Below are 16147 nucleotides of genomic sequence, written 5' to 3'. Positions count from 1 at the left end.
ATTTCCTAAAAACTATTTTGCAAGATGGAAAATCAGGCATAAGTGGGGTTGAGTAATGTAAACAAAGCCACAGGTGAAGCATATGCAGGGCTGGACAGAGAACCAGGAACCAAGAAACAGGATGAGCATGAGGCACACCCAGAGCTCATTCTAGAAGCTGGGCTGAAGAAATCAAAGCAAATAAGGGAGAAAATGAGAATAGAGAATAGGGAGAAAAAAAAGAAGAAGAAAGAAAGAAAGAACATGAGAATAGCGAATAGAAGGAGAGGTAGAAAAAAAAGTAAAAGCCAAGAACAGAATACCGATGGCACTGCTAACAATGATCCGGGGCTGCAAATTTCCCTGTTTCTGCCACAGTTCTTAACAGCACATTCCTGTATTGGCTTTCTCAAACTACTGTCAAGAAGCAGGAGCAAAAGCAGAGCTTTCTACATGCAGGCCCTCCTTCTAATAACACACCAAACGGGCAAAACACCAGTGCTTGGTTACTCAGTGGACCCCACCGTTATTATCGTCTTGGGCTGAAGGCACATCGCTACTGACTTTCTAGCTTTGTGCTACTGCTCGGGCAGGGGGTCCCCGGAAACCCGACCAGGTTAAGCACTGGGTCTGTTTTGCATATTTTTCTATATGGTCCCTTGCCAATGAAGCCAGAGTTTGATATCCATTCTGTGCTCCTTACGTATATTTTGTTTCTCTGCCAGTTTCTCACAAATTAAGGCTGGGAGGAAGCATGCACATGGGTATACACATATTCATTCCCACTTTTTACAAATTACTTTAGGAAAGCTTGAGTCATTGTCATACATGGAGACAACCCCACATGTTTATGTCCTGATGGAGAACGACAAGCCAAATGCCCAGCGGCCCAACTAATTTGAACCTCAGTCAGAACGCAATCTGTGCTATTTTTTCTATTAAAAATACTGTCTTCAGTGGCTCCAGTCACTCCAGCCTATAGATGGGTCAGCCAACCCAAGCTGTAACTGTCATTTCTGGTTCCTCAGAGTGGTGACAGCATCATTCAGGCTCTTGTGCTCCTTGCTGTCTTCTCACTAAAGGACCTGTTTTGTGCACATACTGTATAGAAGCCTCAGCCTCTAGATGTGACCCTATCATTTTGGTTATAAACTAAATGTCTTCAGCATTCCAGAGAAACATGTTATTTTTGAACAAAGAATAGATCAGTACATTTAAGGATCATTTTAATAGTGACAATTTCAGACGGATTAGGAATTTGTGATTTTCTTATCTTTCCACATGACTCTGTAGAATGTTCAAATGCTAACATCTTTAGTGATATAACCAATTCACTCAATGACATAAAGGTTTACTTACATCATAAAATGGGAGCTAATGTCTATCTCATGATGCCTTTGTGGAGATTAAATGAGAAGAAAGGTATTTAAATGTCTAGCACAATACCTGGGACAAGAAAGATGTTCAAATGCCAAACCTGAATTTGAAACTGAAGCATTTTACCTCACCATCAAGACAGAGACACGGTAACTAGTCATTCCGAATGAGTCAAAACAGTTTTCTCTTTTTAGAGAGCTCTACATGTACATACACACCTCACATACTAATACACACGTATGTGTGTAGACACTCATAAGTATTCATTTATAATTATCCATTTATTAGGCACATATGTATGTTCGTGGAGTGTAAGACTTAACCCCGAGTTTGTAAAATCTGTTTATTCCTGAAGTGATTATTTAAGAGCCTGTTTACAGAAGTCAAGAGAAGAACAGCCTTGACTCTTTCAAGAAATAAATTCTCTTTTCAAGCATTAAAATGTCTCTTAAATTGATGCAGTGCAGTAATCAGGATACTTAGCAACTGGAAATGAAAAGCAAGAGGCACACAACAATGCGATCCAAATGACGTACTCTGAGTATAGAAGGTATTGATTTAGTATTAGTAGTTGATTAATTACTAATTAACTAATTGATTGATAGAGAATATTAAAAGAACATCATTCATAATATTTCTTTTCTTTCAAAAACGTTTTCTCCTTTCATTAATCATCTTCGTGAAGTGTGATTATTTTCTTGGACTGGAACTTTCTTAGGTTATTGTATGCTCAAACTGGCTTTTCTATTTTTGTACGTGAAATTGCATGGTTTAAAAGAATAAATAACAATGAAAAAATAAACGCATGTTTTATTTTATGGGAAAAAGCTTTGAACAAAAATGCTTTCATGAAATACTCAAAGATAAAGACACTAAAGCTATTTTTCTTTGAGGCTTTTTGTTGTGAGTCAAACTCCACAGTACATTTATTTATTTATTTTCAAAAATTCTCCTTCCAAATCATCCACAATTATGATCAATATTATTTAAAAATTTGAAAAAAATTTAAAAAATTTTTATCGAGGTGTAAGTTTCAGGTACAACATAGTGATTCACAATTTTTAAAACATTAATATTATTTTTAAAATAATTCATTCAGGGAGGCATGTCAATTCTAACACAGGTTATGATCAGGGTTACATGATTTCACTGTGGGTATCAATTTAATTAGCCAGATTAGCTCCCTTTTCCTCTTTTCCTGGGATACACAGGCCAAGCTACACCAAACAGCTTCCTCTAACAGAAAGATTAAAACTTGGACAATCAGTAAATAAAATCTAAGTTTATCTACTATCTTCCAGGCTTCCAGGACTTTAAAAATTAATGGAAGACATAATTACAGCTAGAGCTATGTATGTGCGCTAATACTCATGCACGCGCGCGCACACACACACACAGAGGCACAGTGTTTGGTTTTCTCTGGAATAAGACTATGAATGGGAACAGGAAAGGAAACTCTAGCTTTTCATTTTATGCTCTTCTACACTATTTGAATTTATTTTATTTGAGCACATATTTTAATTTTTTTAAAATGTGGCAAAACCCATAAGTTTTAGCACAAGCAGAATACAATAACGAACCAACAAAGCCCGCTGGAAGTCCCCTCGCACATGCCTCAGCATCCAAAGAACTTTTATCCTGAATCCCTACTTAATTTTCTCTGGGGAAATTAGGTCTGCAGAAGTCTAATTGTTATAAGTATATGGGAAAAGCAGCTTTTTTCTTTTTTTTTTGTCCCCCTGAGCATGGGCAAACCACATCATACCAAATAAGGCGTGGGCATTGACTAGAGTGAGAAGGTTTAAAAGCCATTTGTTCTTACATCAGGAATAAGGTACAACAGTCAAGCACCCAGGATTGATGTACAGTGTTGTATAAAATGTTGTGCCTGCCCTTAGCTCTGCCATGTGACATGTAAGTGGACAAGGTTCCCTTGTCTCTCTCCTTGTCACTGAGTGGTGACCCACCGACAGGAGTTAGTAAAACTTGTTTTGACTTGTACTCAAAGGAGCAGTCCATCTAGCGGCCGATCACTCTAACTGCAGACTTGATTCTAAACTGCAGGCTCAAATCCTTACAAGTTCAACAGGACAGACCTCGCAAACACCAAAGGTAGAGACCCCTCCAGAATCAGCCCTGGCAGAGATAAGATAAGCAAGAACCACCACCTGGGTGTCCAATTCCAGGGGCTTTTTGGAGCCTCTAACAGCAAAAAAGCCTTTGCTTATTTTTTTTTCTTTACTCATCCTTTTTTACTTCTAAGGATTCATAGTTAATTTAATTACTATACACATTACTAAATATAAAACAGATAAAACAAGGACCTACTGTATAGCACAGGGAACTATATTCAATTTCTTGTAATAACATATAATGGAAAAGAATCTGAAAAGAAAAAATATATGTGTAACTGAATCACATTGCTGTACACCTGAAACTAACATTATAAATCAACTACACTTCAATAAAAAATTTAAAAGAAAAAGAGTAAACTGCTGTCACATTTTCTTCCCTAGTTACATCTGCCTTGGCATTCTTATATGAAAAACCTATGTCTGAAGCAAGTATGACATTTCAGAAAATGCTAGAATGTTTTAGACATTCAAACATCCAGGTTAAATCAGCTGCTAAGTAAATCCACTGCTAAGTAAAAGCATGTATTTACATTCAAATGTAGGCCAAGATTAAGTTCATAATAGCATTGGTAATGAAAGAGAGAAAAATGCCTTTTATAGATAACCAGTTAATTATCTACAATATAGCTCTAAAATGAAATATTATATAGCTGTTTAAAAAGAATAAGGCAGATAAAGTTATCTGTTTGTGCCAGTGCATAACAGGTATACACCATATATATTATTTTACACGTGGACCTATATTTTAAGCTAAAGCAGCCAAGGCTCAGAATCAAGCATAAGCAAGCACAAACAGCCTCTTTTGGGTAAATAAAAAGGATATTCTGCTATGTGAATAGATTTCTTTTTGTAAGGAAACAAAGAAAAATTCCTCTTTGGGGAAAGGAATTAGGTATCAGTGCAGTTTAATATTATCTTTTTAAAAATGTTTAGAGCAGTTATCTGGTGGAGGAATTGTAGGTCACTCAAAATTTTTTAGACTATTGATGCTAAAAAATGCCTGTACATTCAGGTCATTTTTACACAAAATTTTAGACTTAAAGCCTTCAGTTTTAGTGTAATTAACAATGCTAAAAACAAGAGTGTAATAGTGTCATTAAGGTCGTCATCAATACTGTTCCTTACCATTCACCATTCATTGAACGGACTCCTAAAAATGACTCAATCCTGGATATTATGAGAAGGTGTTCCCATTTCTAAAATGATTAATTTGTAGCAAAAAAAAAAAAAAAGTGCCAGCAGTGACAGATGAGCTCCAGGCCTGGCCTCCAAAACAAACAGGAAGTGAGACTGAGGTGAGCCTCTGGATAGCTTGTACGGTGATCAAAAAACAGGAAGCAACTTTTCCATCTTTCTTTAAAGAATCAAGGGGTGAGTATAGCTCGGTGGTAGAGTACATGCTTCGTGTGCACTAAGTGGGTCCCAGGCTCAATCCCCAGGACCTCCATTAAAGTAAAATTTAAAAAAAAAAGAGTTAATGGTTTCAGTATAAAACAAAAATGAACAAAACCAAACTAAACCACAAATAACAAAAAGGGAAGGCTAGCACACAGATAGTACCATAGCTGATATAAAATTTTGCTTAGCACAGGGTCAGCAAACCCAGCCCTCTGCAACTATTTCCTGCCTTTCACAGCTCTGAACTCATTCTTCCACAGATTGGCTCTACTGAACCTGGGAACATTGGTGGTGAGGCTCATCTGTCCCTCCAGCTGTTTCCTCCACTGCTCATCTAAACAGCACACTGGTACTCACATGGACCGCGAGGCAAGTATCAAGTACAATTCAAATATTAAAATACATAGTGTTGATCAAATTGGCTTTAAACACTGGATAATTTAAGAGAAAAGGAAACAATCTGTTTCTGGTCTTAAAAAAGTTAAATAGCCATAGCACATCCAAAACTAAAATCATCCCACTCCCAATAGCTATTCAGTGTGACTTACTAGAAAAAATTGACTTGGCTCCTCTGATGGTTCTTTTCTGTTTTTCAAAAATTAACTAATTTATTATTATTACTTTTTCCCAGGGGGAGGTAACTAGGTTTAATTATTTTTAGAGGAGGTACTGGGGATTGAACTCAGACCTCATGCATGATAGGCATGCGTTCTACCACTTGAACTATACCCTCCCCACTGACGATTTCCTTCTGTGAATCTTTTAACTCCTTAAGCTCATTTCCTCCTCTTAAAATTTGAAATAACAATTTCTTTCTCACAGGTTGTGGTAAGGATCGAAATGGAATAATATCGGTGAAAACACTTTGTAGCAATATTAAGCGCTATATAAGTTTAAGGTAATATTGCGCGCTAAGTAGAAAAGACCCACTCATTATTATACATAGTAGAGTTGGGCAACATTTCAAGACAAATCTGTTAGCACAATAATTTAGGGAGAGGACAATAAATGAACTTCATACTATGATTAACTGGCACCGTTCAGAGCTTTAGAAATCTCAGATATATTCCCTATGTTACCAGTAGCTTTCAGGATAACCTTGACTGACATTTACCATCAGTGTTATAAGTAGATGAAGATCTTATACTGAAATAACCTTCATCTGGATTACTCAAAACTGCAGAAACTGATGGAAACTATAAACAGCTACACTAAAAAATTTCCATTTGAATTCCCAGTTAATCTGTGTACACAGTGCAGTTATGTTCCTAAGTATACGAGAAGAAAGAGAAGAAAATTCAAATTTATTGGGGAATACTAATGCTAGGCACTGTGGTACATTTTTGGTATATGTGCTACTTCATTTCACTCTAGCAGAGAAAAAGAAAAAGGCACAATTGAGATAGAAAATAAGATGTGAGCAGGCAAAATATTCCCATATTAAGCAGCTTAGCTCACAGCAGAGAAGGTGAGAACAGTGGATTTAAGTTACCTCCTCTTCTTCCTTTGCCTTTTTAGTGGGCTTCTAACAAATATTAAACCAATTTATAAGTGGACAGAAGAGAGACAAGAAGCCAAGTATTCCAAGCAGTGCCCCCAATAAAATAATTCACCATAATAGGGTAAAAGTTGACCTTACATAATCAAGTCATCTAATTATACATTTCCAGGAATAAATTATTAAATTTCTTTTTACCCAGAAAAAGAAAAAACACAAAATTTAGTATCTCAACTGATAATTCTAAAGATGATAATATTTACTGAGTGCTTGCTATGTGCCAGGAACTCTTCTAAGGGCCTTGCTATGTGCCAGGAACTCTTCTAAGGGCCTTGCTATGTGCCAGGAACTCTTCTAAGGGCCATAATTCCTTTAATGCTTGTGGTAGGCAGAATACTGGCCCTCTAAAGACGCCCACATCTTAATTACCAGAACCTGTGAATATGTTATCTTACATGGCAAAAAGAGCTTTGAGGATGTGACCAAGAATTTTGAGATGAGGGAAATCAGCCTGGATTACCGAGGTGAGCCCAGTGTAGGAGGGAGTCAGGAACGTGTGTCAGTGTGAAGCAATATGAGAAATGCTCCACCACTTCTGGCTTTGAAGATGGAAGGATGAGACAGTCTCTAGAAGCCAGAAAAGCCAAGGAAATGGATTCCACCCTAGAGTCTCCATAAAAGAGTGCAACCTTGCCCAAACCTTAACTACAGCCAAGTTAGAACCATTTTTGGACTTCTGACCCGCAGAACTATGAGATGATACATTTGTGTTGTTTTAAACCACTCAATTTGTGGCAATTTGTTACAGGAGCAATGGGAAACTAACAACATCCTCATAATACTCCTATGAGGCACGTGCTCTAGGTATCTCCAATTCACAGATGAGCAAAGTAAAGAAGGTTTCTCAAAGAATACACAGCTACAAAGGTTTGAATGCAGGCAGCCTGGTTTCAGAGCCTATGAACTGGAAGCCTTCCTGCTGCCAGTCCTGGGGCTTTACGAAATTGCACCTCTAGAGTCACCTTGCCAGGACTTCCATCCATAAGACCCTGGAGCTTGCCTGGAGCTCAAGCCTCGTGCCCAGTCCTGGAGGCAGGGTACTACCTTCTCTACTGGCTCCAATGCCAGTACCACAAACAACAACAATAGCAACAAAGTCTCCTTCAGCCCAGTGGAGAAAAATGCATCCTTAGAAGCGTGTCCATCACAAGTAGCTTAAATAACTGGAATCACTACCTTCCGCCAGTGCTGTGTGCTATCAGGGAAGACAGTTACTAACAGCTCACGTTGTAAGTTTCAGTACACATTCTGTTTGGGAAACATCTTAAAAAGTGGGACTATTTTAAAAGAAAAATAGATTACATTGGCTCTTGAAAGATATAAATTCATAAAATTCATAAAATTCCAAAATACCAGACACGAAAACATGTAAAGTCCTTCATAGCAGCTGGACGCTATTCCAAGAATGCTCATCACAGAAAGACATGGATCTTAGCTCTGTGCATGGTGCTTAGAAGAAGGCAGTAAGAAAGCCCACTGAATAAGGGAATGCACAAATCTATAGTTAGCTAACGAACATGCATACATTTCAAGGTCCAACTATGATCAGGTATGAGCTCAAATGTTCTGGAGTCTGCGTTTGACCATTCTGACCTCTTTAGTTTACAAGGTACTTATTTGCCAGGTGAGGCACTGGTGTCTTTGCTCTGTTCTCTGACTTCTACTCAAGATTTCAGCTTCCCAAAACAGAGGTAGCCTAGCATTAGTGGTTAAGGGCGCTGGCTTTGGAATCTGTGAGATCTGGGTTTAATTCCAAACAAACATAGGTGTAGCATAAACAGGCATTTTAAAAAGCAAACTTTCCTCTATGCCAGTCAATACATTTTTTACTCCATCCAAGATTATAATTCTGGGATCGGGTAGCCACTAAGATTCGGTTCTGGAGCTAAAAATCCTAACAAAATCTAACAGTACATTTTTAAGTTTGTTTCAGAGTGACAGAAGCTACTAGCTAGATTCTCAGATACCTCCTGAAGAGGAGACTGACTTGCTTAAAGGATGTCACACATAATCCAGGCCAGGTGAAATACTTCATATCTCATTACTGAAATTCTTCATTGCTTTCCTTTCCTAAAAAGTGATTTGTCGAGGATCAGCTGGCATTAAAACCACAAATAAAAACAACTCATTTGTTAGTATTATATTACTGATTATGATTACTATGCAAATGATTGAACTCTTTTCCATTTCACATTGATTTTAATTAACCGAGACTCCTTTTTGTGGTTTCAATACTGACTTACCATTATCTTCAACAGAGAAGAAGAAGATGTCCTTTGTTGCCTTGCTGCCTTCATGCAAGACGTAGTAGATCCTCCTCTCATCAACATCAGCTGGTAAAGGAACAGGCACCACACATCGTGTTGGCACAACAGAAAACGAGTGTGTTAAGAACCTCGGTGTTTTCATAGGGCATGAAAATACTACAATAAATAAATCTAAAAATGACTAGATGAACATGGATCTAATTTTTTTTAAAAAAACAATGAAGTGAATAAGATTCTAATGTTTTCTTGAAGTTATAATAGCAAAAAAAAAAATAGAACTTTATACTTTTAAAATTCTGCTGCTGGGCTACCATGTGTGTGATCTCTGAGGTGATGGCCAATAAGGAGAACCTTCTAGCCATGCGTGCTTCACCCTCGCCCTCTATAGACAGCTGATTCCACCTGGATTTAGGTCTTCTGTACAAGCACGGAGCTTGGAATAATGGTGGATACTCATTAACTCTTGTTGAAATGAAGTTAAAGAATAACTACTGCATCGTAAGGAAAAAGAAAATGAGAATAAAATCAGGATGTTTTCCTATTGCCCATTCTCTTAGATTTTTGAGAGTTTGTCACTTGGGTCTATAATTGTTTTTGCATTGGTCAATTTTTTAATGGAGGTACTGGGGATCGAACCCAGAACCTTGTGCATGCTAAGCACGTGCTCTACCGTTAAGCTATTCCTGCCCCCCATTATTAGTATTTTAAAGACAATTTGCATTTGAGTATTTATTTCTAAGAATAATTCTTACAGAACTTCATGATTTCATTTGCTTTATAAGCAATTCTGAAAACATAAATAAACTATTTTTTCAAACAACTTTCATAAGTTTTACTCTTAGGTTGCATCTAGCTTTATATGTACTGAATGCGTAAAATTCTATGTACCTCTTACATCTTACACACAGAGCTACCTGAAAAAGTTTTAAGACTGAAGAGAAGCCAAAGACACCAGGTGTCACATCACCTGGGAAAGCAGAGGGACTTGACTCTAGTTCAGCATTAGTAGTAATGACAAATATAAAAGAAAAATGATCATTAAAACATATCCCCCTACTTAGACAAAGTTTTTTTAGATGCAGAAACGGCATTTGAATAGTACAATAAAACATGCAGTATAATATTTATGTCTAAAATCTGGATACCAAACACTAGCTTTAGAAACCTAGACTTACTGATAAACTATGCAAGTGATTCCTAAATATGCAGTTCTTTATGTAAAATTCAAACTTAAACTGATATTTTCAAAATCAATGGCATCTTATCATATTTCAGAAGTAGAAGCTTTCTACCTGTGTTTTACAGCATTAAGACATAAGTACAAGTCTTGTTAAATGTCTGAGGGTGTCTGTTAAATGGGTATGCTGATGAAATAGCTGAAAAAGGACCTTTTTGGTTTATTAATTTCACGTTCCATTGTATTTCAATAGAATTAGAATATTTCTGCTAATGGACTGGGGTCAGGACAATTTCCTTACATAACTGAGAGATCTGATCTGTTCAAGGAGAGGGACAGAGGCACCAGGGCACGTTGTGTACTAACCTTGTGTAAACACTCGCGTGCTCTCATTTCCAAGGCCAGTGTTGATAATGAAGCCATGCATTGGTCCTCTGGTCACTTTATACTTTAGGAGCCTGTGGGAGCTGTCCTGATCTTCTGCCTTCAGAGGACTCCTGGTAATCAGGAAGCCCACATGTCCAGTGTGAAGGTGCTTTAAGGCCAGGGCACCCCTGTTAAAAGCAATCTGGGGGAGCCTGTTGTCCAGGGATCTTATGTGGATCCTCATTACCTGAGGTCTGCGTGTCTCCAGGTCAGCGTCAGGGAAGACAGAGAAATCAGCATGCATGCCGTCGGAAACAGTCAAGGACAGACTGTCTTCGGTCGTCTCACTGCCATCATGCCAGTAGCTAATCAGGTTCTCGTTCAGGTCCCGCTTAGAGAAGGTGGCCACAGGATGGCTGCCGTTATACAAAATCCTGCCGTGGATGGGGACCTGGGTGACAGTGAAGAGAAGAAGATCGTCTGGAGTATCCTCATCTTCTGCTGTCAACTCAAAGGGAGTGATCCATTTGCTTTCCCCTTCCTGCAGTACCAGCTTACGGATGGTCATGATAGGTTTCTTATTATCCACGTCCGTGATGAAGATCCTGAAGGTCCGGAACATGGGATTGTGCCCATCAGTCACTTGAAACTCAAAGCTGTCTATCTTTATCTTATCCTTGGAAGTGCAGACATAGAATATCTTGTTGCCAGCCAACTGAAGCTGAGTGAAAGAGGAAATGGGCTCCCCAGGGTGGTCCGAGATTTCCAAGTGCCCCAGGCTAGGAGCCTGTGAGATGCTGAAGTGAAGCTGTTCATTGGGGCTGTTGATATCACTGGTGATAAGCAGATCCATGGTGAGGGTTACTCTGCTACATTCCATCAGGGTGACCCTTTTTTGAACCATCTCAGGGAAGACCCTGTCTGAGCTGCCAATGATGATGTAGAAGTAGCGGTCTAGCAAAGGGTTAATCCCATCAGTCACATCAAACTTGATGAGGTCCTGAACTCCTTGGCCTGTGTGGGTGTAACAGATGAGGCCCCGGTCAATCTCATCCTGGGTGAAGTTCATTCCCAGGGTGAGGTTGTCCTTCACCTCCCCTCTGGGTTTCCTCAGTCGCTGTAGAAGCCCTTGTTGAGGTCCAGAACGGAGGACAAAACTGAGGCTTTTATCATCTGAGTCAAGATCTGTGGCCTTCAGGACCCGACCTGTGATGACCTCAGTACATCCAGTCTCTACTTCCAGCCCACTGTTGATGGTCAGCTGAGGGGCTTCATCATCCACCAGGATCACCACAATGGGTACCTTCCTGTGGGTGGTGTGCTTGCCGTCACTCAGCCAGACCTCGAAACTGTCCTCTGTGGTCTCAGAGTCATCATGCTCATACACAATGGTGGAGGCCTCCTGGATCTCCTGCAAGGTGAAGCTGTAGATGGGCTGGCTGCCGGTGGCCAGCTGCTGGATAATTCGCCCGTGTTGAGGGAGGGCTGCGAGCTGAAAGTGAAGCTCATTTGGTGGCAAGTCAGCATCGGCTCCATTGAGCAGTGGGGTATCTATGACCAGACTCATCCCCTCTAACACCACAAACTCGTGGACAAAAAGTTCAGGTTGCTCATCATTGGTGGGTAAGATCATTACAGGGAAGAAGACATTTGGGGAGGAGTTGATGCCATCAGAGCAATGAAAGGTGAATTGATCTTTCTGTGGCTCTACCCCTTTGTGGATACTCTGTACGTAATTGATATGTCTCATCCAGATGTCTCTGATGGAAAACGCACTGATGGGGATACCAGCCCGTGACTCTTTTGAGTCAGGAGCTGATGCGACGTTTTCCAAGTAGCCAGAGGCTGGCTGATTGGTCACTGTGCAGAGGATTTTATCCTGGGGAGTGTCCACATCTTCAATACTGAGATGTTGTAAGGTCAAGGGGCTCTTCTCACCTTCATAGACAATGTAGGACTCCCCCACCAAGACCTTGGGGGCCACATTGTCCACCGGCAGCACGAGAACTTGAACCTGCACTCTGTCCACTGTGCTGGCCCCCACTGCCCATCGATGAGAATCCTTGGAGAGGGCAAGGCTGAAGGTATCATGCTGCTTCTGGAATCCAACTTCACCCCCTGTGTGGGCATAGACTACTGCCCCACTGATGAGATCCTCATGGGTGAATCGTTCTGTGGGGAAACCATTCAACAGAATAGCACCCAGTTTTGGGCTGTCCTCCACAATGAAAGACAGCATCAAGTCACCTGTGTCCTTCTGGCCTTGTAGGATGCCCATGGGGATCTCAGTGGCTCTATTCTCCAGTACATCTATGGAACCTTCTAATAATAGACTACCTGTAATAGAGATAGTGGGGCTTTTGCCAGCCGCAGTGGGATGCACAGAAATCTGGACAGTGATGGGTATGTGATGCACCCCGTCGCTTACCTCCAGGCGAAAGGTGTCATTGGTGGTCTGGTCTCCGCTGTGCTGGTACGAGATACTCCCATTAACAATACCAGCTTGCATGAAAAATTCCCCTGGGACCATACATTTTTTTAAGTACTGCAAGTGTCCATGTTGGGGACCCCAAACTAACATGAAGATAATCTGGTCAATGTCTGTGTCAGAGTCTGTAACATCCAGCTCCTTACTGCTAAGGATTAAAGTTTCTCCCTCTAAGACAGTAAAGCCTCTGTTGGTGACTTGGGGAGGCTGGTTGTTGATAGGCTTCAGGAATAATGTGAATGTTCCGGGTACACTATTGCCAGCAGCATCCTCCACTTGGTAGGTGAACTGGACCACTCGTGGTACAATTCCCAGCTTTTTCTCGGGGGGCTGGTAGGCAACTTTGTGGTGATTTACCTGGGCCTGGGTGAAGTGCGTGATGGGGGTGTCTGGTGAATCAGTGATCACAATTTCTCCAGCCTGGACTTGATGGTTGCTATCTGTGTCAGTTGGGGGCGTCAGTACGGTGTACCATAGGTGCTCATCATCTGAGTTCCAGTCAACATATTGGAGGAATTTCTTCTGGAAGTGAGTGAGTTTGTATTGCTGCACAGTCATTTCTAGGGTAGTTCCTGGAAACAGCTCTGGACTCTGCAGATCCACTGGTTGGACCTTGATGGTGAAGAAATGTTGGTTGGATAGATTGGGCGGATCATGGTCGTCCTGCACATGGAAAGTCATCTGGGTCATTACAGATTGAGGACTATGGAGTCCAAGATGGCGGTAGAAGAGTCTCCCTTCCATTATGTCTCGCTGAAGCCACTCAGTCACCACTTTCTCATAAAGTCCTTCCTTTTCCACATAATACCAATCTTCATCTTCAGGGAACAGAGGTGGTTCAACCTGCCGCAGCAGCATCTCCCCCAGACACTCACTTGAGTGGGAGGAGCCTGAGGCTGGATCCCACCCTCTTCCTTCTTTTCTGTCCAAAAGATGGTCTTCCAGGACAAAGTGGATGGTTGAGTCCTCAGAGTCAATATCTGTAGCACTCAGGACAAAGGGGGAGATCTGGACCACCTGCCCTTCAGTCACTGAGAGCCCGGTGTTGGCACTGACCATCGGGGGTTCGTCATCAACAGGTATGACTGTGAGAGGGAAGAGGAACTCCACCTGGTGTTGCCCATCCTCCATTTGGAAGATGATGTTGTCACTGTAGGTGTTGCTGCCATCATGCTGGTAGACCACTCGCCCTGCTGCCAGGTCCACTGGTGTGAAGTGCTTGCACCCGGCAGGCGCCCCAGGCACCACTAGCTGCCCATGTCTCAAGCCCTTGACTGCGACCACTTTCACCTCTTCCAGGTTATCCTTATCACGGATCTGAAGGCTTTGGGCGCTGGACAGGGACTTTGACTGACCTTCAAAAAGCAGTAATCCCCGGGTATAGTTAGCCATTGGGGCCAAGGTGTTCATGGACTTCACTACCACCGTGAAGGCAAAAGGATCTGAGGTGGCGCCATCTCCGTCGACCACCTGCAGCTCCAGCTGGAAAAGACGCTCCCCATCCAATTTCTCTGTAGGTGGCTGATAAGCAATTTTCAGTTCCCGCAGCTCCCGTTGGGTGAAGAAGGAGACTGGAAGGCCCAGGGGGTCATCAGTGCTGACCATGTAGCCCAGGTGCCCCGGCTTGGTGGTGGGGGCATTAAGAATGTTGAAAATGAGATCATCAGCATCGGACTCCATGTCCTCGGCAGCCAGTGCGTCAGCCGTCAGGGCTGTCAGCACCAACTGATCGACTTCCATCATCATCAGGGCCGCGAGGCTCGGCCTGGGCGCAGTGTTCTCCACTCCCTCGCGGATGCTCACCAGCAGCTGGAAGTGTTCTCGGAGCAGCAACTCCCCTGACCTGAGCAGCTCTGCCACCATGGGCACGTAGTCCCGGTTGGGCGAGGGCGTGGTGGCCGTGTGCTGATAGCGCACCCCAGCCCGGACAAAAGCCTCACAGTCTACACTTTTGCCCCTGGGGAGAGGGGCCCCCACAGCGTCCACCAAACGCCCGTACTTCGGCAGGGGGCCGCTCTCGGGAGGAAGAGGGGTGAGCCGGCACCTGCGGGTGTCCGCAGGCCCTGACTCCGGGGAGGCAAAGTCTAGCACTCTCCTGTCGATGGCGTGGCTCCAGCCGCGCAGCGTCTCCACCGCCAAGGGCCTGTTGCGCGTCACCAGCTCCAGCTCGGGGAAGACCACGTCCACCGCCAGGGTGAAGGGCAGCGCCAGAGTGGAAGTCGGGGCGTCGTAGCGCAGCTGCAGCCGCACCCGGGCGCGCCGGGGACTGTGGGCGCCAAAGTGAGTGTACTGGACCTGGCGGGGCCCGAACGCGCAGGGGAAGCGGCGCGGGGACAGCGCGCCGTGGCACGGCGGCAGGGCGTCCAGCACCGTCACCTCGCAGTGGTCTCCCGGCTGCACTCGAATCACCAGGTCCCGGAGAGGATCGACCCAAAGCGAGCGGCCCACGGGCACCCGGAGCCCCGGGTTGGCGATCAGAACGCTGTGCCTGGGGCCGTCGGGGCTTCTGCGGCCCAGGGAGCCCCAGGTGGGCAGGTAGAGTGCCGGGTGGGGCTCAGCCCCAGGCGAGGATACCTGTCCTTGTAGCAGGGGGTAGTTCAGGAGCAGGTAGCCGAGCGCGGCAACAAGCTGCCGGGGCGTCCCAGCAGAGCGCAGAGAAATCCTAGCCATGGGATCTAGGCGGTGGATGCCTGGAGGGTACCCCGTCCTCAGAGTGGCCCGCTCAACGGCAGGTGCAGGCGGTGGCCGCTGTCCACTCTGGAGCGGATGAGCGGACTCGACAAGAGCCGGTGGCTGTGCTTCAGCTGTGGCAGGTAAAGGCGGGGAGGAGGGTGGGGTGGGGGAAGATGGGCTCCGCCACCTTCTGCTCCCTCCCCTTCCCAAATCTCTCCTCTGCTGGTGCGAGGGGCCGCCCAGAAATGCCCCAGCGTCCAGAGACCTGGGAGGGTGCAGGAGCTCTCCCCTCGGATCCTTGGGGCCTTTCCCGCAGCTATCTTACTGACCTTCTCGCTTGGAGGGTTGGTCGGCCATCGTGCAGCCCTAGGCTGCCTGCCTCGGACCAGTTGGTCTGGAAACTCTCCTCCCCGAGTGGCTCAACGGGACTGTCCCTCGGGGCTGGCTGACAGTACTGTACCGGATCAGCTCTGTGCCTATGAGACACTGCATTCCCGTGGTCCATTCATCCAGGCATTGGTGCTTCTGATGGTGAGGGGAGCCATCATTCCGGCTTCCTTACGACCGACAAGAGCGCATTTTCTAGCCAAGACTGAGTCGCACTTCGGACATAAAAGAAGCTAGTGGGAGCTATTTTGCAAATAGGATTTTCTAGCTGTCTGCCTGATAAAGCAGCTTATTCCGGATCCTGCAATTCAGTGCTTCCAAAATCACCCCGGCATTTCTCTT

The 16147-nt window shown here is 43.7% G+C and overlaps 1 protein-coding gene and 1 non-coding gene across 2 annotated transcripts in view; both read right to left on the bottom strand.

The window, feature by feature from the left end:
* Window positions 1-15775, bottom strand: part of FREM3 (FRAS1 related extracellular matrix 3) — a 74575-nt gene extending 58800 nt beyond the window's left edge. Inside the window, exons 1-3 of the mRNA XM_072948258.1 lie at window positions 15748-15775; window positions 10258-15549; window positions 8691-8780 (exon numbers count right to left, since the gene is read on the bottom strand). Of these exons, the coding sequence (XP_072804359.1) occupies window positions 8691-8780; window positions 10258-15549; window positions 15748-15775 (5410 nt within the window). The remainder of the gene's footprint in view (window positions 1-8690; window positions 8781-10257; window positions 15550-15747) is intronic.
* TRNAD-AUC (transfer RNA aspartic acid (anticodon AUC)) lies at window positions 5551-5623 on the bottom strand. The gene has a single exon. It is a non-coding gene; the product is annotated as a tRNA-Asp (tRNA).
* Window positions 15776-16147: the final 372 nt, after the last annotated feature.

Source organism: Vicugna pacos, chromosome 2 (genome assembly GCF_048564905.1).
Source record: "Vicugna pacos chromosome 2, VicPac4, whole genome shotgun sequence".
In the NCBI taxonomy this organism is placed as follows: Eukaryota; Metazoa; Chordata; class Mammalia; order Artiodactyla; family Camelidae; genus Vicugna; species Vicugna pacos.
This window is presented reverse-complemented; position numbering and strand designations above follow the sequence as displayed.